General features: G+C 41.9%; 2 protein-coding genes across 2 annotated transcripts in view; both read right to left on the reverse strand.

The window, feature by feature from the left end:
- The window catches only part of LOC139424760 (zinc finger protein ZFP2-like), a 131,540-nt gene extending 126,961 nt beyond the window's left edge, over positions 1–4,579 (reverse strand). The window contains exon 1 of the mRNA XM_071176876.1: positions 4,032–4,579. Coding sequence (XP_071032977.1) covers positions 4,032–4,362 — 331 coding nt within the window. The 5' untranslated portion in view covers positions 4,363–4,579. The remainder of the gene's footprint in view (positions 1–4,031) is intronic.
- A 6,608-nt stretch (positions 4,580–11,187) lies between these two features.
- Positions 11,188–26,597, reverse strand: LOC139364468 (zinc finger protein ZFP2-like). Its single transcript, XM_071101251.1, has 2 exons — positions 26,036–26,597; positions 11,188–14,382 (listed from the first exon to the last, which is right to left on the reverse strand). The coding sequence occupies exons 1-2, from the start codon at positions 26,367–26,369 to the stop codon at positions 13,307–13,309; spliced, it is 1,410 nt and encodes a 469-aa protein (XP_070957352.1). The 5' UTR covers positions 26,370–26,597; the 3' UTR covers positions 11,188–13,306.
- Positions 26,598–27,785: the final 1,188 nt, after the last annotated feature.

The raw sequence follows: 27,785 nt of genomic DNA on the forward strand, positions 1-27,785 counted from the left end.
TCTAGGTCATGCCAGTAGGTTACAGTAGGTTGTAACTATCTAGGTCATGTCAGTAGGTTACAGTAGGTTTTATATCTAGGTCATGCCAGTAGACTACAGTAGGTTGTATCCAAGTGGTTTTATCTCTCTAGGTCATGCCATTAGGCTACAGTAGGTTGTAACTCTCTAGGTCATGGCAGTGGGTTACAGTAGGTTGTATATTTCTAGGTCATGCCAGTAGGTTGTATCTCTGTAGGTCATGCCAGTAGGTTACAGTAGGTTGTAACTCTCTAGGTCATGCCAGTAGGTTACAGTAGGTTGTATCTCTCTAGGTCAAGCCAGTAGGTTACAGTAGGTTGTATCTCTCTAGGTCATGCCAGTAGGTTACAGTAAGTTGTATCCAAGTGGTTTTATCTCTCTAGGTCATGCCAGTAGGTTACAGTAGGTTGTATCTCTCTCGGTCATGCCAGTATGTTACAGTAGGTTGTATCTCTCTAGGTCATGCCAGTAGGTTACAGTAGGTTGTATCAAATTGGTTGTATCTCTCTAGGTCATGCCAGTAGGCTACAGTAGGTTGTATCTCTCTAGGTCATGGCAGTAGGTTACAGTAGGTTGTATCGCTCTAGGTCATGCCAGTAGGTTACAGTAGGTTGTATCTCTCTCGGTCATGCCAGTAGGTTACAGTAGGTTGTATCTCTCTCGGTCATGCCAGTAGGTTACAGTAGGTTGTATCTCTCTCGGTCATGCCAGTAGGTTACAGTTGGTTGTATCTCTCTAGGTCATGCCTTTAGACTACAGTAGGTTGTATCTCTCTAGGTCATGCCAGTAGGTAACAGTTGGTTGTATCTCTCTAGGTCATGCCTTTAGACTACAGTAGGTTGTATCTCTCTAGGCCATGACAGTAGGCTACAGTAGGTTGTAACTCTCTAGGTCATGCCAGTAGGTTACAGTTGGTTGTATATCTCTAGGTCATGCAAGTAGGTTACAGTAGGTTGTATCTCTCTAGGTCATGCCAGTAGGTTACAGTTGTATCCAAGTGGTTGTATCTCTTTAGGTCATGCCAGTAGGCTACAGTAGGTTGTAACTCTCTAGGCCATGCCAGTAGGCTACTGTAGGTTGTAACTCTCTAGGTCATGCCAGTAGGTTACAGTTGGTTTTATCTCTCTAGGTAATGCCAGTAGTTTACAGTAGGTTGTATCTCTCTAGGTCATGCCAGTAGACTATAGTAGGTTGCCAGGCTAGGGTAGGTTGTATCTCTCTAGGTCATGCCAGTAGGTTACAGTAGGTTGTATCTCTCTAGGTCATGCCAGTAGGCTACAGTAGGTTGTAACTCTCTAGGTCATGCCAGTAGGTTACGGTAGGTTGTAACTATCTAGGTCATGCCAGTAGGCTAGGGTAGGTTGTATCTCTCTAGGTCATGCCAGTAGGTTACAGTAGGTTGTATCTCTCTCAGTCATGCCAGTAGGTTACAGTAGGTTGTATCCAAGTGGTTTTATCTCTCTAGGTCTTGCCATTAGGCTAAAGTAGGTTGTAACTCTCTAGGTCATGCCAGTAGGTTACATCTCTCTAGGTCATGCCAGTAGGTTACAGTAGGTTGTATCTATCTAGGACATGCCAGTAGGCAACAGTAGGGTGTATCTCTCTAGGTCATGCCAGTAGGTTACAGTAGGTTGTATCTCTCTAGGTCATGCCAGTAGGTTACAGTAGGTTGTATCCAAGTGGTTGTATCTCTCTAGGTCATGCCATTAGGCTACAGTCGGTTGTAACTCTCTAGGTCATGCCAGTAGGTTACAGTAGGTTGTATCTCTAGGTCATGCCAGTAGGTTACAGTAGGTTGTATCTCTAGGTCATGCCAGTAGGTTACAGTAGGTTGTATAAAATTGGTTGTATCTCTCTAGGTCATGCCAGTAGGCTACAGTAGGTTGTATCTCTCTAGGTCATGGCAGTAGGTTACAGTAGGTTGTATCGCTCTAGGTCATGCCAGTAGGTTACAGTAGGTTGTATCTCTCTCGGTCATGCCAGTAGGTTACAGTAGGTTGTGTCTCTCTCGGTCATGCCAGTAGGTTACAGTAGCTTGTATCTCTCTAGGTCATGCCAGTAGGTTACAGTTGGTTGTATCTCTCTAGGTCATGCCAGTTGTTTACAGTAGGTTGTATCTCTCTAGGTCATGCCAGTAGGTTACAGTTGGTTGTATCTCTCTAGGTCATGTCAGTGGGTTACAGTAGGTTGTATCTCTCTAGGTCATGCCAGTAGGTTGTATCTCTCTAGGTCATGCCAGTAGGTTACAGTTGGTTGTATCTCTCTAGGTCATGCCAGTAGGTTACAGTATGTTGTATCTCTCTAGGTCATGTCAGTGGGTTACAGTAGGTTGTATCTCTCTAGGTCATCCCAATAGGTTACAGTAGGTTGTAACTCTCTAGGTCATGCCAGTAGACTACAGTAGGTTGCCAGGCTAGGGCAGGTTGTATCTCTCTAGGTCATGCCAGTAGGTTACAGTAGGTTGTATCTCCCTAGGTCATGCCAGTAGGCTACAGTAGGTTGTAACTCTCTAGGTCATGCCAGTAGGTTACAGTTGGTTGTATCTCTCTAGGTCATGCCAGTAGGCTACGGTAGATTGTAACTCTCTAGGTCATGTCAGTAGGTTACAGTAGGTTGTAACTATCTAGGTCATGCCAGTAGGCTAGGGTAGGTTGTATCTCTCTAGGTCATGCCAGTAGGTTACAGTAGGTTGTAACTATCTAGGTCATGCCAGTAGGTTACAGTAGGTTTTATATCTAGGTCATGCCAGTAGACTACAGTAGGTTGTATCCAAGTGGTTTTATCTCTCTAGGTCATGCCATTAGGCTACAGTAGGTTGTAACTCTCTAGGTCATGGCAGTAGGTTACAGTTGGTTGTATCTCTCTAGGTCATGCCAGTAGGTTAGAGTTGGTTGTATCTCTCTAGGTCATGTCAGTGGGTTACAGTAGGTTGTATCTCTCTAGGTCATGCCAGTAGGTTGTATCTCTCTAGGTCATGCCAGTAGGTTACAGTAGGTTGTATCTCTCTAGGTCATGTCAGTGGGTTACAGTAGGTTGTATCTTTCTAGGTCATGCCAGTAGGTTGTATCTCTGTAGGTCATGCCAGTAGGTTACAGTAGGTTGTATCTCTCTGGGTCATGCCAGTAGGTTACAGTATGCTGTATCTCTCTGGGTCATGCCAGTAGGTTACAGTATGCTGTATCTCTCTAGGGCATGCCAGTAGGTTACAGTAGGTTGTATCTCTCTAGGTCATGCCAGTAAGTTACAGTATGTTGTATCTCTCTAGGTCATGCCAGTAGGTTACAGTAGGTTTTATCTCTAGATCATGCCAGTAGGTTACAGTAGGTTGTATCCAAGTGGAAACGATTATCAACCCAATGTGGAAAGTGTCGAATTTGAATCTTATTTGCTACGTTTACTTGATCCAACAGAAGTTTCGTAATTATTAAGTTGTTATGTGGACACGTAACATACTGACAACTTTGATAAAAACACAATAGGAGTTGTCTCCAGATCGATATGCATATTCATGCTAGTAGCTTAGCATTTCTCTCCATTGAATACAGGCGGTTGACGTCAACAACCCCCATAGAATATAAACAATAGATTACAATAAGAAGAAGAAGTATCCACCAATCCAAAGAAAGGATAGGCGGAAGCGAGACAACCCGCAGTGCCACTTTGTGGACAACGACTCCCCTTGTTTGGGCAAAGAGACATCTTGTCAGTATATACATAACTTTTGGCGTAGCCAACCCAACTCTCACATGGCACTATTGGGGGGCACGGTGTTATTAAGTAAATCATCACTACATGAAAATCACTACATGCCGTGCCTCCCAGTCTACGGTCAGCAGATAGACCCTTCTCAAATATATATGTTAAGTCACTTTTTGGAAACGGAACGGAGAAAACAAGAGGTAGCTTGTTCTCTACGTTGTCTGATTCTAGACATATCAGTCAACATCCTAGGGCCCTCTGTTGAAGAGGTATTGAATATCCAAAGTTAAAAACAAATTTAAGGCGGTACTTACTGGTGTTAATCATATCTCCTATCTCCTCCTCTTCGACTTCATCTTTCAATGTGACAGTCATCTCCCCCTCCTCATCTTTCACTCCAAAACATGCATCCTCTTTCTCCTCTTCTTTTACTGTAACATCCTCCTCTTTCACTCTGAACGCGTCTTCCTCTTCTTTCACTGAAACGTCTTTCTCTTCTTCTTTCACTGTAACAGCCTCAACCTCTACTTCTTGTTTTACTGTCACATCCTCCTCTTTCAGGACAATGTTCAGCCCCAGAGCTTCTTCCTCCGTCCAGCAGACCCCCTCTTCTTTAACAGGAGGCGAGTAGTTTAGTGAGCTCATGTTCGGGGATGTTAGCTAGCTAGCATTAGCAATTAGGCTAGTGCTAAGTTAACCAGCCAGCTACTATAGCTGACTAATACAAAATAATGTAATATTAAATTAAATAAGTTAACAAGTAGATTACGACAGAAGTGTGTCTAAAACACAGTAGCTAATATACACCGAAAGCGAATAAATAGCTTGGATCTTTCGGCTATATTGGCTAGCAAGCTACCGAGGTGGTTGACGAGCTGTTTCTGAAGAACCGTCCACTAGATTATACGTCACGCCTGAAAGACGCACATCGCCGTCTGTTGACTGGAGGGGAAACACAGTTGAGGATAAAATTTTATTTTCAGACAAAGATGATTTCAAATGGTTTTAATTAAATAATACTATTATACTGAGACATACAAAGACCTGAATGTGTTTATTGATTAGTGCAAATAAAACAATGTTTTACTACAGAACATTTAAGGCAGTTTCATTTAAGTCATACTAAATCTAAATAAGTAGCTAGCTAATGTTGGTCTATTCTTCTCCTACATGGTGTAACAATACATCATGTAGATGTATATAATGAACAGACTTGGTCTATACTGCTCCTACATGGTGTAACAGCACAATGCATTCAGAAAGTATTCAGACTCCTTCACGTTTTCCACATTTTGTTACGTTACAGCCTTATTCTAAAATATTTTTTGTTGTAAATACTCACTTGACAATACCCCATAATGACAAAGCAAAAACATGTAATATTTTTGTTTGCTAATTTATTAAAATAATAAACTGAACATCTACATAAGTATTCAGACCCTTTGAAACACCTTTTGGCAGCGATTACAGCCTTGTGTCTTCATGGGTATGATGCTACATTTCTACCATTCTGCTCTGCAGATCCTCTCAAGCTCTGTCAGGTTGGATGGGGAGCTTTGCTACACAGCTAGTTTCAGGTCTCTCCAGAGATGTTCGATCTAATTCAAGCCCGTGGTCTGGCTGGGACACTCAAGGTTATTCTGAGACTTGTCCCAAAGCCACTCCTGCGTTGTCTTGGCTGTGTGCTTAGGGTCGTTATCCTGTTGGAAGGTGAACCTTTGCCCCAGTCGGAGGTCCTGAGTGTTCTGGAGCAGGTTTACATCAAGGATCTCTCTGTACTTTGCTTTGCTCCGTCCATCTTTCCCTCAGTCCTGACTAGTATCCCAGTCCCTGCTGCTGAAAAACATCCCCACAACATGATGCTGCCACCACCATGCTTCACCGTAGGGAGGGTGCCAGTTTACGCCAGACGTGACGCTTGACATTCAGGTCAAAGAGTTCAATCTTGGTTTAATAAGACCAGAGAATCTTGTTTTTCATGATCTGAGAGTCCTTTAGATGCCTTTTGGCAAACTCCAAGCGGGCTGTCATGTGCCTTTTACTGAGGAGTGGCTTACGTCTGGCCTCTCTACCATAAAGGCCTGATTGGTGGAGTGCTGCAGGATGGTTGTCCTTCTGGAAGGTTCTCCCATCTCCACAGAGGAACTCTGGAGCTCTGTCAGAGTGACCATCAGGTTCTTGGTCACCTCCCTGACCAAGACCTTTCTCCCCCGATTGCTCAGTTTGGCCGGGTGACCAGCTCTAGGAAGAGTATTCCATTTAAGAATGATGGAGGCCACTGTGTTCTTGGGGACCTTCAATTTTGCATAATTATTTTTTTTGGTACCCTTCCCCAGATCTGTGTCTTGACACAATCCTGTCTTGGAGCTCTACGGACAATTCCTTCGACCTCATTGCTTGGTTTTTACTCTGACATGCACTGTCAACTCTGGGACCTTATATAGACAGCCTTCCAATTCATGTCCAATCAATTGAATTTACCCCAGGTGGACTCCGAACAAGTTGTAGATACATCTCAAGGATGATTAATGGAAACAAGATGCACCTGAAAGCAATTTTGAGTCTCATAGCAAAGGGCCTGAATTCTTATGTAAATAAGGTATTTCTGTTATTTACCTGTTTTCACTTTTTCATTATTGTGTAGATTAATGAGGATTCTATTTTTTAAAATCAATTTTAAGATAAAGCTGTAACGTAACAAAATGTGGAAAAAGGGAAGGGGTCTGAACTTTCTGAATGAATTATGTTTTATTTAAGCATACCTTGTCACGGACATAAAGGCCACTCGGGTCCTCATTGAAGAGGTTGGGCAAGAGCAGGATCACTGCTGTGGTCTCCAGTCCTAGTAAAGTAAAGCAATGATCTTACTACACTTGCTAATTTTATTACAGAAATAGAAAGGGAAGGAATAAGAGCAAATACCTTCAGGGACTGTCAAAATAGCAGGATGATGTCCTCACCCCTGCCTCTCTACCTCTGCAAGTCCTTGAATTCTCTTTTTGTCTATATCCATTCCATGGCCTTGATTAATTTCTGAGAAGATCTGAAAAGATCATTTGCACACATTTGTATGCTAATAGATTTCAGTTTGTATTGACTGCTATTTAGGCTAAATGTACACTTCAAATGCAGCTGTACCTTCTTCTTGATCCCAATTGCATTGTGTCCATGTTCTGCCCTATAAGAATTTCAAAGGAAGAGAAAATGTGTCAAAGAATAGTCTTACAAGCATTATATATATATATATATATTAAATAAATATTGAAAGATAAATGGCATCGACATACAATTGAATGCAAAATAGAAGAACACATTGGAGAAAGCATTAGCCAATACAGTACTGCCATACAGTAACAGCACTGCCATAAAGGCCTAATATCACATTTCAAGATATCTTTGTACACAAATTGTTCAATATTTTTTCAGGCTGACTTGAAAGATTATTTGCAATATTTTGCTGCGTGGCAATACTGTGTTATGATTCTGAAGGGCATTTATACAAAAGAGGTAGTCTAGACACTGTATTAATACCATTATGCATTTGAATCCCATCTACAGCTTCCATCGAAGATATTAATTTCCCTCCACAAGGGGGGGTACATGTAACGTTTCCAAAACGGGATAGTATTGTACATGTAACGTTTCCAAAATGGGATAGTATTGTCCATGTAACGTTTCCAAAGTGGGACAGTATTGTACATGTAATATTTCCAAAATGGGATAGTATTGTACATGTAACGTTATGCCCATTGTGAGTTAATAGTATTGTAATGACCTGACTTGATCATAAAGGAACAATTGTCCAGACAGAGGCTTGAGTTTACGAATTGACGGTTTATTAAACCAACTTTACACAGGCTACTGTTTGGCCGTAGCCCACGCCAAATAAATGAAAGATAACCCACAAGCTAATCGTGACCTTCTCTTGTGAAGCCCAGACGAAAGAGAGAGAACAAAGGCTCAACCTGATCTTTAAACTTCCAATACTCCATCCCCCTGCCCAACCCCCCTCCACGCCACTCCGCCAACCACCAGGATGCCCGGCATCAGAACATTCCAGGCATTCCCGTGATTGGCAGATTGGCATATCGGACCCCGCGAACTGGTAAGAACAACACAGCCACCTACTAGCCTAACACATAACACACAGCTGTCTGTACGGGTCGCTACAGTATTGCATGCTGTAGCAGGCTATTTAAAGAGGAAGACGATTCATTGACGATTCAGTTCGTTGTAACATATCGTCTGGACAGGTCACCGTCCTTAGTTAGTTATTTAGTTAGTTAGTTAGTTAGTTAACGTTAGCTAGTTCGTTATCACAAAAGTGAGAACTGCTCTAGATTGGAAACTTACATTAATGAGTGTAAAGCCATGTTGGCTTTATGGAAACGATATACAATATATGGGAAATAATATAGTTCAGGGAAATAATCCAAACCTAGTTGTGCCTAGTTAGGACATAACGTTATCTAGCTAGATAACGGTACTGTACTGTAGCTCATACAACGCCGACGGTCAAACCCGGCTTTCTGATATTTACGGTAATTAACTATAGTAAAGTTATGGAAGATATTCACAGAAAACCGTCATTCTCTTCGTTATTAGTGTGTTATATTATTATATATAAATTATTTCGAGACATATTCAGAGACAAACATCAACCCAATTTAACCTTTTTAACTTGCTGTCACATCCAAACTTGTCACCATCGTTTTCAGTTGTAATTGCGAAGTTCCCAGAAGAAGTCCAGCAACAACGGAGGTTCCTCGATTAACCCACCTTCTAACAAGTTATTTGAAGAACCTTTTGGGGCTGTTTTTAATTGACCAAGAACCCCACGGTTCTTAGGGCATCTGAGAACAACTCCAGTTGAACCCTTCATTTTTAGAGTTGTAGTCGGCTCTATTTACTCTCAGATTCAAAACATGATGATTAGCATAAACGATCAAGTCAGCTGCTGCTGCTCCAATAAAGTATGAGGTGAGACGGTGAACTGATGTTGATCTGGGCAGTCAGTCATTCATTCTGTACTATGAGTCTGGTCTTATCATTGTTGGTATTGAAAAAGCCTACTGCACATTGCGGTGGAAATTCTAACCAATCAGGAGAGACTTTGTTATTTCTTCATACAGTCAACCTTTATTTGATAAGAATTGCAATAATGTAGCAGGTCAGCCGTACACTCTGAGGTGGAAGGCCGAGAGCTCGATGACACAAGGAGTTCAGAAGCGTTATATAGTATATCTTGTGCACATAGAAAACACGTGATCTTTGTATGTGTCCGTGTGTGGAGAACGAGACACAGACTAACTGTGAATTGGTCGTCTCGTTCTGTAGCAACAGCTAGTTATTCTAGTCTTCCAGTCAGGTGTCAAAACAACAGGAAATCACTATAGACACAGTTCCTCTGAAGTAGATCAATGGTTCCCTGAATTGGGCCAAGCAAGCGTCTTTGACCTGTCTGCCCAGAAGGTGTTCCTAGAGCTAGTCTGGAGATAAATCAGACCAGCCTGAACTGTGTGATATAGTAGGGAGTTGTAGTTTCTGTAGAGATAAATCAGACCCAGCCTAAATTCCTCCCTCCTCCCCACCTCACGGCTGTCCTGATGACTTGTACCAAACTGTGGCCCTTCTCCTCCCACCTCACGGCTGTCCTGTTGACGTGTTCCAGACTGTGGCCCTTCTCCTCCCCAACTCACGGCTGTCCTGTCGACTTGTACCAGACTGTGGCCCTTCTCCTTCCCACCTCACGGCTGTCCTGTTGACTTGTTCCAGACTGTGGCCCTTGTCCTCAATACCTCACGGCTGTCCCGTTGACTTGTACCAGACTGTGGCCCTTCTCCTCCCCACCTCACGGCAATCCTGTTGACTTGTTCTCCTTCCATAGGATCCCTGACATCCAACAATAACACATTATGACAGAATGTGAACATTCTACATTACCCTCTCTCAAACAGTGACATGAAAAAGGATATTTAATATTTTCAAGTTCAGAAGTCAGAACCCATCACCTGATATGTAAAAGAGAGAAGAATGCACATGGTCAATGCTATCCGGGTTCCTTGGGACATCCCTACCCTAAACCCTTCTTTAACCCTTTTAAATGTCAACCTCAATGGGTTAGGGACGTCCCAAGGATTTATCTCTACATGAAAATACATGATCTAAGTGATTGATAGTTGGTATTCAGCAGTCATAAAGCCTTATTTCCTTTAATGAACTACTAAGATAGTGATTTTGTCAGCCAGCATAGACAGCAGCTCTACACTTTATTGACTGACTGATCCATTCATCCTTCCATCCCTCCTCAGTGTTCCTCTCCTCTGAAGACCCAGTGAGGGTGGAGCTCAGTCAGAGAGCTGTTGAGGGACTGGTTAGGAAGAACACTTCTACAGCCAGAGAGGTGAGAGGTCACACATGGTTTAGATGGTAAATACGTATGTCCCCTTCGTAGTTCATTGCGTCAGCAAAAGGTAATATATTCCATCTATGTTTATTTACATTAGTGCGAATTGCCCACTGATATTGGTGTAATTTCTCACCCCTTTTGGCTGTATGAACGTTAATTTCCTCTCAGGCACACACATTTGTTCATTGATATTATGAAGGTAATTTGTGTAAAATTACAATTTTCCACACTCATTCACCCCATCTCTTTACATTGCTTATGCATATTCAGAAGTCACATTTAGGTGCCAAGTGTAACTGATGCCATAGATGCTCCATATCCATTACTTTGAATGTTTTATATAATATGACTGAATGTCTTTATTTCTGTGTTGAAGGGGCAGTCAAGAAATGGAACGGCAAGGCCAAAGAACATGACATAATCAGAGCTGTGGGAGACCACCTCAAGCCCCTGGTAGAGCCGGGGGTGGTGTTTACTGCTCAACCACGCCTTCAGCAGGCTGGAAAAGTGGGATTGATCTGGTTGATCCATTTGTTTGTTTCTGTTTTCAGTAGTTGAATCCTTTGACATGGGATTGATACTGATTTTCATGCTAAGAAGGACCAAGAGTCTTTTGATTGGTCGGTCATTGGGTTCATATATATATATATCCCTCACTAACTTTAAGCATCAGCTGTCAGAGCAGCTTACAGATCATTGCACCTCTACACAGCCCATCTGTAAATAGCCACACCCAACTACCTCATCCCCGTATTGTTATTTATTTTTGCTCCTTTGCACCCCAGTATCTCTACTTGCACATTCATCACTCCAGTGTTTAATTGCTAAATTGTAATTATTTCGCCACTAAGGCCTATTTATTGCCTAAACTCCATTTGCAAACACTGTATATAGATTTTCTGTTGTTACTGACTGTACTTTTGTTTATCTCATGTAGTAACTCGGTGTTGTTTTTGTCACACTGCTTTGCTTTATCTTGGCCAGGTCACAGTTGTAAATTAGAACTTGTTCTCAACTGGCCTACCTGGTTAAATGAAGGTGAAATAAAAATAACATTGTTGTTGGAATCAAATCAAGCTTTATTTATATAGCACATTTCAGGCATGAATGCAACACAATGAAAATAAAAACATTTAGTACACAACAGAAGAATAACGAGCACCCCAAGGAAATTCCATTGATTAAAATATTAATCGTATGCAATATCCAACCCAAAATATAAGCTTGTTTTTTTGGAGGGGTTCTGAAAGACACTATGAGGGTGTCCACTGAAAATTGACTAGTAACAACAATTGGGACCTAAAAGACACCCACAATGAGACCCACTAAATCTGCCCAGGAAGAGGCAAACAAAAGAAAAACTATACTAACAAAAAGACAGGACGTAAACCAAAACGGTAGAGCAACTAAAGTTGTTGACTCTCCACATCTATCAAGACAACTGAAGCACTGGGCCAGACACTCTTAAATAGAACCTGGACCAGCTCAGGTGAAACACCTTCACACTAACGAGATGGACAAGCCAGCACAAGTGTAACACATACTGACTAACCCAGGTGACGCCAATCAGTGCGTCCTTCGTGCTTAACGAACTTTTCGGGCTCATGAGCTAAGTTGGACATGTTTGCTCACCACCAACAGAAAACAACTTGCATTTCACATTATAAATCAACTACAAATGCTTTACCTTCACCAATATAAACATGGTGTCCACTGACTGTCAACAATTAAAAACAGGAAAAAACACATTTCTAAATATATATATTTTTCTACAATCTTTTTTTTTTTTTAAACTCAGTTTCCAGAACTCTCGTCTTCCTAAAACTCACTAGCTTCTAGAACTCTCGTCCCCTCGGAGCGAGCCCAAACAAAAATAAATCTCCAAATGCGGAAAAACGTGCAGTCAAAATTAATTGTAATCCATGGCAACTCCCTGGCTAAACGCAAAACTTTTTGACTGCCCACCCTTGAGACAATCAGAAACCAAGTTGTCCTTACCACAGACATGTCTGATTTCAAGAGGAAATTCCTGCATTATCCGTAGTAACTTTCCACCTCACTGCGGAGCTTCTCTCTCTTTTCAGGGTTCACTCGATAGGCATGTTGTTGGATCGGGGCCCAGTGCCCAATGTCATGCTCTAGTACATTTGGGTTGGCACATCTGAGAAATAACCCTGATATTCTAAAAGCAGGTTAACAATGTCAATATAATTGTACCCAAAAAACTGTCAGTTGGTTGCATGAATAAATATCACTACTAAATGTTACACGAAATGTAAATATGAAATATTTGGTTGCATAGTCATATTTTCAACGTCTTTTCAATGACATTTTGCTAGATGGGATAGGCCACTGTCAAAACACAGTTTTAACGTGTCCAAATCAATAACCAATATGCAGAAACAGTTTGGGATAAATTGAAAACCTAAACATAACATGTGCTATTTACACAAACATCTGCCACAATAATCATATTTCTTGTATTTATTAAATCAGGTTGTACGTGTTGAAACTAACACAACAAAAAAAACAGGTTGTACGTGTTGAAACTAACACAACAAAAAAAACATGGAAATGGGAGATATCTTTTACCTCACTGGTTAGAGGACAACCTGCAGAAGACAGTCAGCTACATTTTGGAGTGATTCATTTAAATGTAGGGGTCGCTAAACAAAGGAACACAACACTTATTTGTCATAACTCATCGATATCATGTTGAAATCAATTGTGAGAGAGGAGAGAGATGAGGTTGCACGTCCTGTTAAAACTAACAGCTCAAAAACCACACGGAATCTGGGAAAAATGTGTACATCACTGGTTAGAGGACAATTTGTAAAAAACATCTAGCTACATTTTGAAGTGTTGCATTTTGATTCCAGTGGGTCACCAACGTGGTGAGTGTAACACAGTTCTTTTTTTGTTAGTCAATTTTTGTTAAATCATATAAATAGTACTCTTTCAATTCAGAGCCTAGAATTTGCCCCTGGGGCTAATATCCATATCATGCTGAAATCAATAGAACAGGGGGCAAACGTTTAGGGTTCTACATTGTGAAATCATTAAAATACTTCTTCTACAATGTAAAAAACTTTCTAAATTGTGACATTAATTCATTGAAATCATGAAACAACTCCTTCATGTATGTATTTTCTAATATTTGATCAGAGATCTTTAATCAGATTATCTCTGGTCACAGCTATAACCTTTAACTCCTGTGTGTGTTCTCTGGTGTATAGTCAGATTGCTAGATGTAGTAAAACTCTTCCCACATTGATCACAGCTATAAGGTTTCTCTCCTGTGTGTGTTCTCTGGTGTAAAGTCAGCTGGCCAGAAGTAACAAAACTCTTCCCACATTGATCACAGCTATACGGTTTCTCTCCTGTGTGTGTTCTCTGGTGTATCTTCAGATGGCTAGATGTAAAAAAAAACTTCCCACATTGATCACAGTTATACGGTTTCTCTCCCGTGTGTGTTCTCTGGTGTCGTGTCAGGTTGCTTGGCTGAGTAAAACTCTTCCCACATTGATCACAGCTATAAGATTTATCTCCCGTGTGTGTTCTCTGGTGTGATATCAGGTTGCTTAGCTGAGTAAAACTCTTCCCACATTGATCACAGCTGTAAGGTTTCTCTCCCGTGTGTGTTCTTTGGTGTACAACAAGATGGCCAGATGTATTAAAACTCTTCTCACATTGATTACAGCTATAAGGTTTCTCTCCTGTGTGTGTTCTCTGGTGTAATGTCAGCAGACCAGATCCAACAAAACTCTTGGCACATTGATCACAGCTATAAGGTTTCTGTCCTGTATGTATTCTCTGGTGCACTGTCAGATCGCCAGATTGACCAAAACTCTTCCCACATTGCCCACAGCTATAAGGTTTCTCTCCTGTGTGTATTCTCTGGTGTTGAGTGAGACTGCTAGATGAGGAAAAACTCTTCCCACATTGACCACAGCTATAAGGTTTCTCTCCTGTGTGTGTTCTCTGGTGTAGAGTCAGATGGCCAGATGTTGTAAAACTCTTCCCACATTGAGTACAGGTAAAAGGTTTCTCTCCTGTGTGGATTCTCTGATGAATTTTAATGCCTGCTGAGGAGGTGAATCTCTTCCCACAGTCAGAGCAGCAGTGAGATTTATTCCCTGTGGATCTCTGCTCGTGTTTCTTGAGGTGTTCTGATGTGGAGAGACTCTTCTCTGCCTTGTCAGCATCATGAGGTTGTTGAGGCTCCTCAGAGGACCCATGGTAGTCAGTTCTATCTCCTGTGTGAACAACAAAGTCAGATGATTAAAGGCCCACAACAGCGGAAATCCATTGTAAAAGGTATGGCCAATAGCGTAGCCAGTCTGTAATGAATGTAAAAAGTATTTGACAAAAAAATGAATGAGAAAGAAGTCAAATTTGGTCTTGTTTTCACATTAGTAGTGACATCGATGATTGTAGGCTAGAAATAAGTTATTCATGTTGTTGAAACTTGAAGCAGTGTGCCAGAGGTAAACCCAGACCCTGCATTTCCCCAGGCACCCTCATTTGTTGACTTCTGTGATCGAAAAAGCCTTGGTTTCATGCATGTCAACATCAGAAGCCTCATCCCTAAGTTTGTTTGAGCACACTCTGCCAACCCTGATGTCCTTGCCGTGTCTGAATCCTGGCTCAGGAAGGCCACCAAAAATTCAGAGATTTCCATACCCAACTATAACATTTTCTGACAATATAGAACTGCCAAAGGGGGAGGAGTTGCAGTCATATGCAGAGATAGCCTGCAAAGTAATGTCATACTTTCCAGGTCCATACCCAAACAGTTCGAACTACTAATTTTAAAAATGACTCTCTCCAGAAATAAGTCTCTCACTGTTGCCGCTTGCTACCGACCCCCCTCAGCTCCTAGCTGTGCCCTGGACACCATTTGTGAATTGATCGCCCCCCATCTAGCTTCAGAGTTTGTTCCGTTAGGTGACCTAAACTGGGATATGCTTAACACCCCGGCAGTCCTACAATCTAAGCTAGATGCCCTCAATCTCACACAAATCATCAAGGTACCCACCAGGTACAACCCTAAATCTGTAAACAAGGGCACACTCATAGACGTTATCCTGACCAACTGGCCCTCCAAATACACCTCCACTGTCTTCAACCAGGATCTCAGCGATCACTGCCCTATTGCCTGTATCCGCTACGGTCCGCAGTCAAACGACGACCCCTCATCACTGTCAAACGCTCCCTAAAACACTTCTGCGAGCAGGCCTTTCTAATCGACCTGGCTCGGGTATCCTGGAAGGATATTGACCTCATCCCGTCAGTTGAGAATGCCTGGTCATTCTTTAAAAATAACTTCCTCACCATCTTAGCATAAGCATGCTCTGTTCAAAAAATGCAAGAAAAAACTAAGAACAGATATAGCCCTTGGTTCACTCCAGACCTGACTGCCCTCGACCAGCACAAAACATTCCTGTGGCGGACTGCAATAGCATCGAATAGTCCCCGCGATATGCAACTGTTCAGGGAAATCAGGAACCAATACACACAGTCAGTCAGGAAAGCAAAGGCCAGCTTTTTCAAGCAGAAATTTGTATCCTGTAGCTCTAACTCCAAAAAGTTCTGGGACACTGTAAAGTCCATGGAGAACAAGAGCACCTCCTCCCAGCTGCCCACTGCACTGAGGCTAGGTAACACGGTCACCACTGATAAATCCATGATAATCGAAAACTTCAACAACAACTTCAAATCCAGATAGCAGATGTTCTGAAAGAGCAGGAAAAACTGGACCTGTACAAATCAGCTGGGCTTGACAATCTGGACCCTCTATTTCTGAAACTATCCGCCGCCATTGTCGCAACCCCTATTACCAGCCTGTTCAACCTCTCTTTCATATCGTCTGAGATCCCGAAGGATTGGAAAGCTGCCACAGTCATCCCCCTCTTCAAAAGGGGAGACACCCCGGACCCAAACTGTTACAGACCAATATCCATCCTGCCCTGCCTATCAAAGGTCTTCGAAAGCCAAGTCAACAAACAGATCACTGACCATCTCGAATCCTACCGTACCTTTTCCGCTGTGCAATCTGGTTTCCGAGCCGGTCACGGGTGCACCTCAGCCACGCTCAAAGTACTAAACGATATCATAACCACCATCGATAAAAGACAGTACTGTGCAGCCATCTTCATCGACCTGGCCAAGGCTTTCGACTCTGTCAATCACCATATTCTTATCGGCAGACTCAGTAGCCTCGGTTTTTCTAATGACTGCCTTGCCTGGTTCACCAACTACTTTGCAGAAAGAGTTCAGTGTGTCAAATCGGAGGGCATGTTGGCCGGTCCTCTGGCAGTCTCTATGGGGGTGCCACAGGGTTCAATTCTTGGGCCGACTCTTTTCTCTATATATATATCAATGATGTTGCTCTTGCTGCGGGCGATTCCCTGATCCACCTCTACACAGACGACACCATTCTGTATACTTCTGGCCCTTCCTTGGACACTGTGCTATCTAACCTCCAAACGAGCTTCAATGCCATACAACACTCCTTCTGTGGCCTCCAACTGCTCTTAAACACTAGTAAAACCAAATGCATGCTTTTCAACCATTCGCTGCCTGCACCCGCACGCCCGACTAGCATCACCACCATGGATGGTTCCAACCTAGAATATGTGGACATCTATAAGTACCTAGGTGTCTGGCTAGACTGTAAACTCTCCTTCCAGACTCATATCAAACATCTCCAATCTAAAATCAAATCTAGAGTCGGCTTTCTATTCCGCAACAAAGCCTCCTTCACTCACGCTCCCAAACTTACCCTAGTAAAACTGACTATCCTACTGATCCTCGACTTCGGCGATGTCATCTACAAAATAGCTTCCAATACTCTACTCAGCAAACTGGATGCAGTTTATCACAGTGCCGTCCGTTTTGTTACTAAAGCACCTTATACCACCCACCACTGCGACCTGTATGCTCTAGTCGGCTGGCCCTCGCTACATATTCGTCGCCAGACCCACTGGCTCCAGGTCATCTACAAGTCCATGCTAGGTAAAGCTCCGCCTTATCTCAGTTCACTGGTCACGATGGCAACACCCATCCGCAGCACGCGCTCCAGCAGGTGTATCATACTGATCATCCGCCTTTCCTTCCAGTTCTCTACTGCCTGTGACTGGAACAAATTGCAAAAATTGCTGAAGTTGGAGACTTATCTCCCTCACCAACTTTAAACATCTGCTATCTGAACAGCTAACCGATCGCTGCAGCTGTACATAGTCCATCGGTAAATAGCCCACCCAATATACCTAACTCATCCCCATACTATTTTTATTTAATTATTTATTTATTTACTTTTCTGCTCTTTTTCACACCAGTATCTCTACCTGCACTTAACAACAACATAGACCTACTGTAGGACCCATAACTTCACCTAACAACAACATAGACCTACTATTGGGCCCATAACTTCACCTAACAACAACATATACCTACTGTAGGACCCCAACTTCACCTATGATGTGATGTTTATCATTTGACTGGCATTCAGAAAATGATTTCCTGGATCAGCTGATGATAGTTGAACACGTAACTAAGAAAACTGCTACAGTTTTAAGAATGACGTGTAATTTTTTAAGAACTGCGTTAATGACAGTTTCCATTTGGGTGTTGTCAATAAAGTTAAGATGTTTTATTTTTTTATTTTTTTTATTTCACCAGATAGGCCAGTTGAGAACAAGTTCTCATTTACAACTGCAACCTGGCAAAGATAAAGAAAAGCAGTGTGACACAAACAACAACACAGAGTTACACATGGAATAAACACATGTACAGTCAATAACAACAGAAATATCTATATACAGTGTGTGCAAATGGAGTAAGGAGGTAAGGCAAATAGGTTAATTATAATTACTAAGCTACTGTGGCCTAAGTAAATAAAACATGTGGATGAGGTAGGTAGTTGGATGAGCTATTTACAGATGGGCTGTGTACAGCTGCAGCGATCGGTAAGCTGCACAGATAGCTGATGCCTAAAGTTAGTGAGGAAGTTGTGTGTCCAACTTCAGTGAGTTTCGCAATTCGTTCCAGTCATTGGCAGCAGAGAACTGGAAGGAAAGGTGGCCAAAGGACGTGTTGGCTTTGGGGATGACCAGTGAGATATACCTGCTGGAGCGCGTGCTACGGGTGGGTGTTGCTATGGTGACCAGTGAGCTGAGTTAAGGCGGAGCTTTACCTAGCAAAAACTTATAGATGACCTGGAGCCAGTGGGTTTGGCGACGAATATGTAGCAAGGGCCAGCCGACGGGAGCATACAGGTCACAGTGGTGGGTGGTATATGGGGCTTTGGTGACAAAACGGACGGCTCTGTGATAGACTGCACCCAGTTTGCTTTGTAGAGTGTTGTAGGCTATTTTGTAAATGACATCGCCAAAGTCAAGGATCGGTAGGATAGGTAGGTATGTTTGGCAGCGTGAGTGAAGGAGGCTTTGTTGCGAAATAGTAAGCCGATTCTAGATTACATTTTGGATTGGAGATGCTTAATATGAGTCTGGAAGGAGAGTTTACAGTCTAGCCAGACACCTAGGTATTTATAGTTGTCCACATAATCTAAGTTAGAACCGTCCAGAGTAGTGATGCTCGACGGGCGGGTGGGTACGGACATTGATCAGTTGAAGAGCATGCATTTAGTTTTACTTGCATTTAAGAGCAGTTGGGAGGCCACAGAAGGAGTGTTGTATGGCATTGAAGCACATTTGGAGGTTTGTTAACAGTGTCCAAAGAAGGGCCAGATGTATACAGAATGGTGTCGTCTGCGTAGAGGTGGATCAAGGAATCCCCCGCAGCAAGAGCGACATCATTGATATATACAGAGAAAAGAGTCGGCCCGAAAATTGAACCCTGTGGCACCCCCATAGAGACTGCCAGAGGTCCGGACAACAGGCCCTCCTATTTGGCACACTGAACTCTGAGTTCAGTTGGACTAGGGGCTCCGCAGTAAAATAAAACAATGATAACTACCCTAAACAACAGTATACAAGGCATATTGACAGAGAGGGACATAAAACGAGGCATAAAGCAATCACAGGTGTTGACTGGGAGAGCAAGCGAAGACAACAACGGGTAAGACAACAACAGTTCATCAGCTAAGACAACAACAACTGGTAAAATGCCGATGCATTGGCAGAGAGGGTCAGTTAACTACACACAGGGCCTGAATTCGAGGCTGGGGCCGACAGATTATATTTTTTTTTATGAAAAAAAAAATTTAGTAACGTGATTAATGAACAGTCTAGCAGGCATCAGCTATGTAGCCAAGTGATCATAAGGTCCAGTGAACAGGAATATATGAAACAGGGAAGCCGTTAAGTAGTCATTACTATGCGCCTGGCTCGAGGCTAACTGGTGCTAGCTTCGGGACAAGGGCGTCACCGACATCCGGCAAAGTCTGGTTGAGGGCACATTGGACGGAATTACGTCGGCGATGGATCGGCGGGGCTCCGTGTCGACAAAGGGTCCAGGCCAATTGGCAAAAGAGGTATTGTAGCTGGAGTAATTTTGTTTGCTCGCTTCGGAAAAAGGGCGTTAGCCACTATAGCCAATCCGGTGCAAAGGTCCAGAGTGAAGAGTCTGGGAGGCATCATAGGGTCCACTGAGCAGGCCGGGAGATGGGCCTGGCTCAAGGCTAGCTTCGGGGCTGGGCCACTCGGAGGCAGCTGTCTGAGCTGTTTGACTTTTTAGCCCCCACATCCTCTGGGGTGAGATACATTTGGATTTGAAAGGCATGTGTGTTAATGAATTAAAAGCACCCATTTTAAGAGACGCACACCCAATTCTAAAACAGCCTCACGCACCTTTTTGGTTTCAAACGACCCATGCAGAGACACACACCCCCACACCTTTGTTTTGGAAACACACACACCTCCTGGCCCGGCACACCCGCACGTCTTTTCAGACATGCATGACATCTCCGAGAAATGCATGATGATAGAGCCCCTTTGTTAAAGGTGAGATACTTCTTTAAAACCATTTATTTAATTCAAAATATTTAGTACAGACCTTTTAAAACACGCTATAATTAACCAATTTTACTGCCCAATATTGAAACATGCAATAATGTTTTTATGTTTAAACATTGTTGTACAACAGTTATACATCATTACCAGACACAGTACTACACTTTTAATAACCTTCAAATGTTTATAACTATCTGTTGTAGGAAAGCCTGTATTCGTATAAAATAAGACATTGTTTTGAAACGCACATGCCCATTTTCCCAGTACAGACCTTTTAAAACATGTTATAATTAAACATTTTTACTATTCCTTTCTTACAGATAAAGGGCCTGGTTTTGACACACGTCCGTTTCCAATTCCACCCAAGCCCCAGCTCCGTAAGTTTTCCAGGCATAAAGTCGTTCACATCCAGACAGGCTTTGGAAAATACATTCGAACTAACAGATTTTTGTAGCATCTCTACTATATCGGTCATGTTACTGTGGTCTTTTTGATTGACTGTGACACATATTTAACACGTATTGCTTGTTACAGAAGACTACTGTTGTACATTGAATATCCATTTATCCCTGTTACACCTTGATGTGTTGGCTCTCTATGTCTGTACATAGTGTGAAATGCGGTTTCCCTAAAGTTATTAACCCCTAAACCTGAAATTAACGTTGTGATCTTTTCTTAACCCTATTACTATGGGGTTCTAATCTACCTCTTTCAAAATCCCCCCGGTGTACATGCACCGAACATCCATAGGCTGGGGCCACCTGGAAGCTCGGGGCATGTACCAATAAAGAGAACTAAATAGGAAACTCAACAGTGTGTTAGGCCGAGAAACATTATTTAGATGGTTGTTTTATTGTTGTTGAAAGCTTGAAATGTACACAATGAGAAGGGAGCTTGTTTCTAACACCCCTGTAGAGAGAGAGGCACACACACACACACACACACACACACACACACACACACACACACACACACACACACACACACACACACACACACACACACACACACACACACACACACACACACACACACACTCCCCCTCCCAGACATTCCTGCTTCATAGACAACAACCCTAAGGGCAATAAAATACAGTGGGGCCATACTCTTTGAAATGTTCAAACACATCCCCCCCAGTTCAACGAGGTCCCTAGACATCAATCATCATGACATCTTCAAAGGAATAGATGCATTATATACATAAATTAACACTCACTCTAAGGCGTGAGAACAGGAACAGGATGTCCTGACAGGATGTCCATAATCAAGTGATAATTTCCCGCCAGGATGTTCTGACCGGATGCCCAAATATGGGCATGCACACGTCATCCAGACATAGGGTCATAAATCAAACATTTGACATGTGCCATCTACTTTATTCTCTCTAGTGCATGTCAGAGCAAAAACCAAGCACTGAGGTTGAAGGAATTGTCCTTAGAGCTCCGAGACAGGATTGTGTCGAGGCACAGATCTGGGGAAGGGTACCAAAAAATATCTGCAGCATTGAAGGTCCCTAAGAACACAGTGGCCTCCATCATTCTTAAATGGAATACTCTTCCTAGAGCTGGTCACCCGGCCAAACTGAGCGACTGGGTGAGAAGGGCCTTGGTCACTCTGACAGAGCTCCAAAGTTCCTCTGTTGAGATGAGAGAACTTTCCAGAAGGACAACCATCTCTGCAACACTCCACCAATCAGACCTTTACGGTAGAGTGGCCAGATGGAAGCCACTCCTCAGTAAAAGGCACATGAAAGCCTGATGGATTTTTACAAAAGGCACCTCAAGGACTCTAAAACAATGAGAAACAAGATTCTCTGGCTTGATGAAACCAAGATTGAACTCATTGGCCTGAATGCCAAGAGTCACGTCTGGAGGAAACCTGGCACCATCCCTACGGTGAAGCATGGTGGTGGCAGCATCATGCTGTGGGGATGTTTTTCAGCAGCAGGGACTGGGAGACTATTCAGGATCGAGGGAAATATTAACGCAGCAAATTGCAGAGAGATCCTTGATGAAATACCTGCTCCAGAGCGCTAAGGATCTCAGACTGGGGCAAAGGTTCACTGTCCAACAGGACAACTTCTTATGGCTGCAGGGGCAGTATTGAGTAGCTTGGATGAAAGGTGCCCATATCAAACCACCTGCTGCTCAGTCATAGTTGCTAAAATTGGCATATTATTAGTATTGGATAGGAAACACTCTGAAGTTTCTAAAACTGTTTGAATTATGTCTGTGAGTATAACATAACTCATATAGCAGGCAAAAACCTGAGAAATTCCACTTCCTGTTTTCTTTTCTGGAGCGAGATATGGATGAGTTTTCACTTCCTACGCCTTCCACTAGATGTCAGCAGTCAATATAACTTTGTCGGATGATTCTAATGTGAAGGGGGGTCGATTGACACAGGAAATAGTCACCACAGCCATAAGTGGACCATGCTTTCACAAGGCGCGTTCACAGGGGAAGGACTTGCGTTCCACCGCTCATCTGAAGTAATTCTAATTCTCCGGTTGGAACGTTATTCAAGATATATGTAAACAACATTCTAAAGATTGATTCAGTACATCGTTTGACATGTTTCTACTGACTGTTACGGAACTTTTGGACATTTCGTCACTTTATAGTGGACGCGCTTTGTGACTTTGGAATTGTTTACCAAACGCCCTAACCAAAGTAGCTAATTGGACATAAATAACGGACATTTTCGAACAAATCAAGCATTTATTGTGGACCTGGGATTTCTAGGACTGCATTCTGACGAAGTTCATCAAAGGTAAGGAAACATTTATCATGTATTTTCTGGTTTCTGTTTACTCCAACATGAAGGCTAATTTGGCTACTGTTCTGAGCGCCGTCTCAGATTATTGCATGGGTTGCTTTTTCCGTAAACTTTTTTTTAAATCTGACACAGCGGTTGCATTAAGGAGAGGTATATCTATAATTCCATGTGTATAACTTGTATTATCATCTACATTTATGATGAGTATTTCTGTTGAAACGATGTGGCTATACAAAATCACTTGATGTTTTTGGAACTAGTGAATCTAACGCGCCAATGTAAACTCAGATTTTCTGATATAAATATGAACTTAATCAAACAAAACATGCATGTATTGTGTAACATGAAGTCTTATGAGTGTCATCTGATGAAGATAATATCTTTATTTATGCTTTTTGTGAATGCTATATTTTGAATGCTATATTTAGCTGGAAAATGGCTGTGCTTATTGTGGTTTGGTGGAGACCTAACATAATCGTTTGCAGTGCTTTCGCTGAAAAGCCTATTTGAAATTGGACACTTTGGTGGGATTAACAATGAGAATAGCTTTAAAATGATATAAAACACATGTATGTTTTAGGAATTGTAATTATGAGATTTCTGTGGTTTGAATTTGGTGCCCTCTATTTTCACTGGTAGTTGTCATATCGATCCCGGTAGTGGGATTGCAGCCATAACAAGTTAAGCACACAACCAAGAAAACACAGGAGTGGCTTCAGGACAAGTCTCTGAATGTCTTTCAGTGGCCCAGCCAGAGCCCGGACTTGAGCCCAATCTAGCATCTTTGGAGAGACGTGAAAATAGCTGTGCAGTGATGTTCCCCATCCAACCTGACAGAGCTAGAGAGGATCTGCAGAGAAGGATGGGAGAAACTCCCCAAATGCAGGTGTGCCAAATAAATTAGCTAAATGAAAGGGGGGAAAAATATTTTAATCAATTTTAGAATAAGGCTTTAAACAAAATGTGGGAAAAATCAAGGGGTCTGAATACTTTCCGAATGCACTGTATACAGCAACACCTCCCCCGTAAGCATTCCTGTCTTTTCTGTAGATGTTATATCCATGTATTGCTACTGCTGTATCAAAGGACTGTCGACCAATCACGTTCACATTGTCATGCTGTGTCAAGCTAATTCTCACCAAAATCCCTTTTTAAAGTCAGGGTACGAGTCGAGAAATGCCTATTTTCCTTTAAAGTACGTAATGTTACGATTGCAAAGCTATGCGATATTATAGAGAACAAGTTCATTATCTCATATCTCTGAAAATATTTGTAATGTTGTGCTTCTTGTTCACAGAGGGTAATTCATGCCAATGTTATTTTCTTTAAGCTGTTAATACAAATAGAAAGGAGTTTCCAATATCCTCATGTCTTAAAGTATTTCTGGTGATGGCAAGTGATAGTGATACACAAGCTAAGTCTATTTTAAACATTGCCATCCCATGGCAGCATTTACCAGCCATCAGGTTCAGAAGCTTTAAAACCACATGAAAAAATATTTAAAACACAATTATTTTTTTGATAAGATATAAATTATTCAAACTGAACATAATTCATGCTGGTTATTATTTTAGGCAATTTTAGTTTTGGAGTCAAATATAGTTTTGGAATAGTTTTCAAACAGGTTTGTTATTTTATTTCAGTTTACTAAATAGTTTTCCCCTAATTATTTTTTCTATAATAAGCATTTTCGTTTCCCCTATCAACCAGTCATAAGTATTGGCGACAAAGCGCCTCGTAACCTAGCTGGGAATGGGACAGACTGAACCCTTCTGTGGTAACAGACAGGGGCGATTTGTAATCAAATCTAATTCCCAGGAATGGGGTTCATATGAACCACAGAGACTGTGTGTGGGATAATAACATGGCCGTGTCCAACCCTGCTTGTTCCCTCAATGGTGATTTTAGGAAGCTTTTGAGGAAGCTTTTGGTCCTAGACTTGGCGCTCCGGTACCGCTTGCCGTGCAGTAGCAGAGAAAACAGTCTATGACTTGGGTGACTGGAGTCTCTGACAATTTTGTGGGCTTTCCTCTGACACCGCCTATTATATAGGTCCTGGATGGCAGGAACCTTGGCCACAGTGATGTACTGGGCCGTTCGCACTACCCTCTGTAGCGCCTTATGGTCAGATGCCGAGCAGTTGCCATTCCAGGCGATGAGGCAACCGGTCAGGATGCTGTCAATGGTGCAGCTGTATCACCTTTTGAGGATCTGGGGACCCATGCCAAATCTTTTCAGTCTCCTGAGAGGGAAAAGGTTTTGTTGTGCCCTCTTCATGACTGTCTTGGTATATACCCACGTGGGTGATTGAAAGATGAACTGAGGTCCATACTCCAGTCCAGTTGATGGTGGTAATGCACCTTAAAGTTGGTTGCCAACCACCATATAAAGTCCAAATAAGAAAAAGAAGCCTGAAGGAAGGAGAAATGACAAGAATCCAATTTGGTTTACCATCGCGACTGGGTACCTATTTTGATATGATATGAAAGTATTATTTGAAATTATTTTGATGTGATATTTAAGTATTGTGTGAACTTATGTTGATGTGATATGAAAGTACAGCTAGAAACGTATCGCAATTGAGAATCGATTCACATTTAGATGGAATATAGAGCCAGTCTACCTCTGAAAATAACAATAACAAAGCGTACTACCTGCCTGTTTTGGTAAAAAGCTGAGGGATGGGGCTGGAGAAATGCAACCATCCATGATATCGACATTCTAGTATTAACCATGTTTTGAGGATATTGTTTGTTTATATTTACTGACAAACATTGTAGTAAAAGAAAAGCTTATATTTTGAGTTCTGATGGGGTACGACAGTTGAACAAAGCTCATAAGTCATTTATATGGGATTTCTTCAAAAGAACAATGGGTACATATCATTAATGTATAAGTCCCAAAATGGATGTAACAACTGCTGATTGCCCCTTTAAGACTACATATTGGGCTAATCTAATAAGATATATTGAGGACTTCAGTATTTCAGGCATTGTCATAGGATACATTTGATCAATTGTTAACGTTTTATTGATGGTCCACTCTTGATGGTCTACACGTTACAGTGTAGCTTCAGCCATTCCTACAGAACAACATTAAAGTGTAGAACCCCTTTACTGCATATTGGCTCAAAGACTGCAGAGACGGTACTTACTGGTGTTAAACAGATCTCCAACCTCCTCTTCTTCCTCCAATGTGACAGTCATCTCCCCCTCCTCTTTCACTCCAAAAACGGAATCCTTCTCTTTCTCTTCTTTTACTGTATCATCCTCTTCCTCTTTCACTCTGAACGCGTCTTCCTCTTCTTTCACTGAAACGTCTTTCTCTTCTTCTTTCACGGTAACAGCCTCACCCTCTACTTGTTTTTGTATTGTAACAGCCTCCTCTTCGTCCTCCTCTTTGACGAGGGTTTCTTTCTCCGTCCAGCAGACCTCTTCTTTATCAGGAGGAGAGTAGCTTAGTGAACTCATGGTCGGGGATGTTAGCATTAGCGACTAGCCTAGTTCTAAGCTAACTTAGCAAACCAGCTAGCTGACAAACAACGTAAATATATAATTAAATGGCCCAACAAGTACATACAACAGAAGTGTGATTAATACACAAGGACTAATATATAACAAAACAGTGTAAAGAGCGTGAATGTGTTAGCGATGTTTGCTAGAACGCTACCGAGGTGTCTGACTAGCTGTTGTTGTTGAAGGAATGTCCCGTCCATTAGATCATACGTCACACTGGCAGCGTCGCCTGAACCTAAAAGACGCACATCGCCATCTGCTGACTGGAGTGGGCAACGCAGTTGAGGAACCAAACGTTTATTTTTCATTTATTTCATAAAAGCTTCATATTATATTAAGTCGTACAAAGAGAAGCATGTGTTGATTGATTCGTGTTTAATGAGTGAGAATTTAAAATAAACTTTACACACCACTCCATATTTGCATTGAACCACACTTCTGACATGGATCATTTTGACCCCAAAAGCATATCTTTTAATCATAGCCAAAATGTGGTTTATTTAATTCTTCCAATTTTTCATGACTTTGTCAATCAAGTTGTTCTTAATAAATCTAAATCATGGTTTAGTGTTTCTGTATGAAAATTGACTTTTAACTAATTCAAATCCTTTGGGGTCCTTTTGACCCCAACCAAAAGCACATTTGATAAATAGGACACTTATTTCAAATCAAAATCGTATCACATTTTATTGGTCACATACACATGTTTAGCAGATATTATTGCGTTTGTAGCGAAAGGCTTGTAGTTCTAGCTCCGACTGTGCAGTAATATCTAACAACACACACAAATCTATGTATTTGAATCTAGGCTTCTCTGTAGACATGATCCATCCCACCAGAGGGTGGAGGGGCACCTGAAATAGTGGTTTTGACCAGATAGACTCCTGCAGACACACAGTATAGTTTCTCCAATGTACTCTCCTAAGACTGGATTGTTCTTTACCACATATCACATGACTGTGTACAAAACTTCCAAAGGTAAAAAAGTCTGCCAGTGGTCGAAAAGTCTAGTGCATTAGTACTAGCTATAGGGTGTAGGGTATTAGTATTAGTATTAGCTATAGGGTGAAGGGTATTAGTATTAGATATAGGGATTAGGGTATTACTATGATCTATAGGGTATAGGGTATTAGTATTAGCTATATGGTGTAGGGTATTAGTATTAGTATTAGCTATAGGGTGTAGGATATTAGTGTTAGCTATAGGGTGTAGGGAATTAGCTATAGGGTGTAGGGTATTAGTATTAGCTTTACGGTGCAGGGTATTAGTATTAGTATTAGCTATAGGATGTAGGGTATTAGTATTAGCTATAGCGTGTAGGGTATTAGTATTAGTATTAGCTATAGGGTGTAGGGTATTAGTCTTAGCTTTTGGGTGTATGGAATTAGT

Source organism: Oncorhynchus clarkii, chromosome 13, assembly GCF_045791955.1.
Source record: "Oncorhynchus clarkii lewisi isolate Uvic-CL-2024 chromosome 13, UVic_Ocla_1.0, whole genome shotgun sequence".
NCBI classification, from domain to species: Eukaryota; Metazoa; Chordata; class Actinopteri; order Salmoniformes; family Salmonidae; genus Oncorhynchus; species Oncorhynchus clarkii.

Bases quoted from the DNA above. Each gene is read 5' to 3' on its own strand.
- LOC139364468 (XM_071101251.1), bottom strand. From the start codon at position 26,369: ATGCTAACATCCCCGACCATGAGTTCACTAAGCTACTCTCCTCCTGAT. The intron at 14,383-26,035 runs GTAAGTACCGTC...TTGTTCACACAG, and splicing joins TGGAGATCTGTTTAACACCA to GAGATAGAACTGACTACCAT.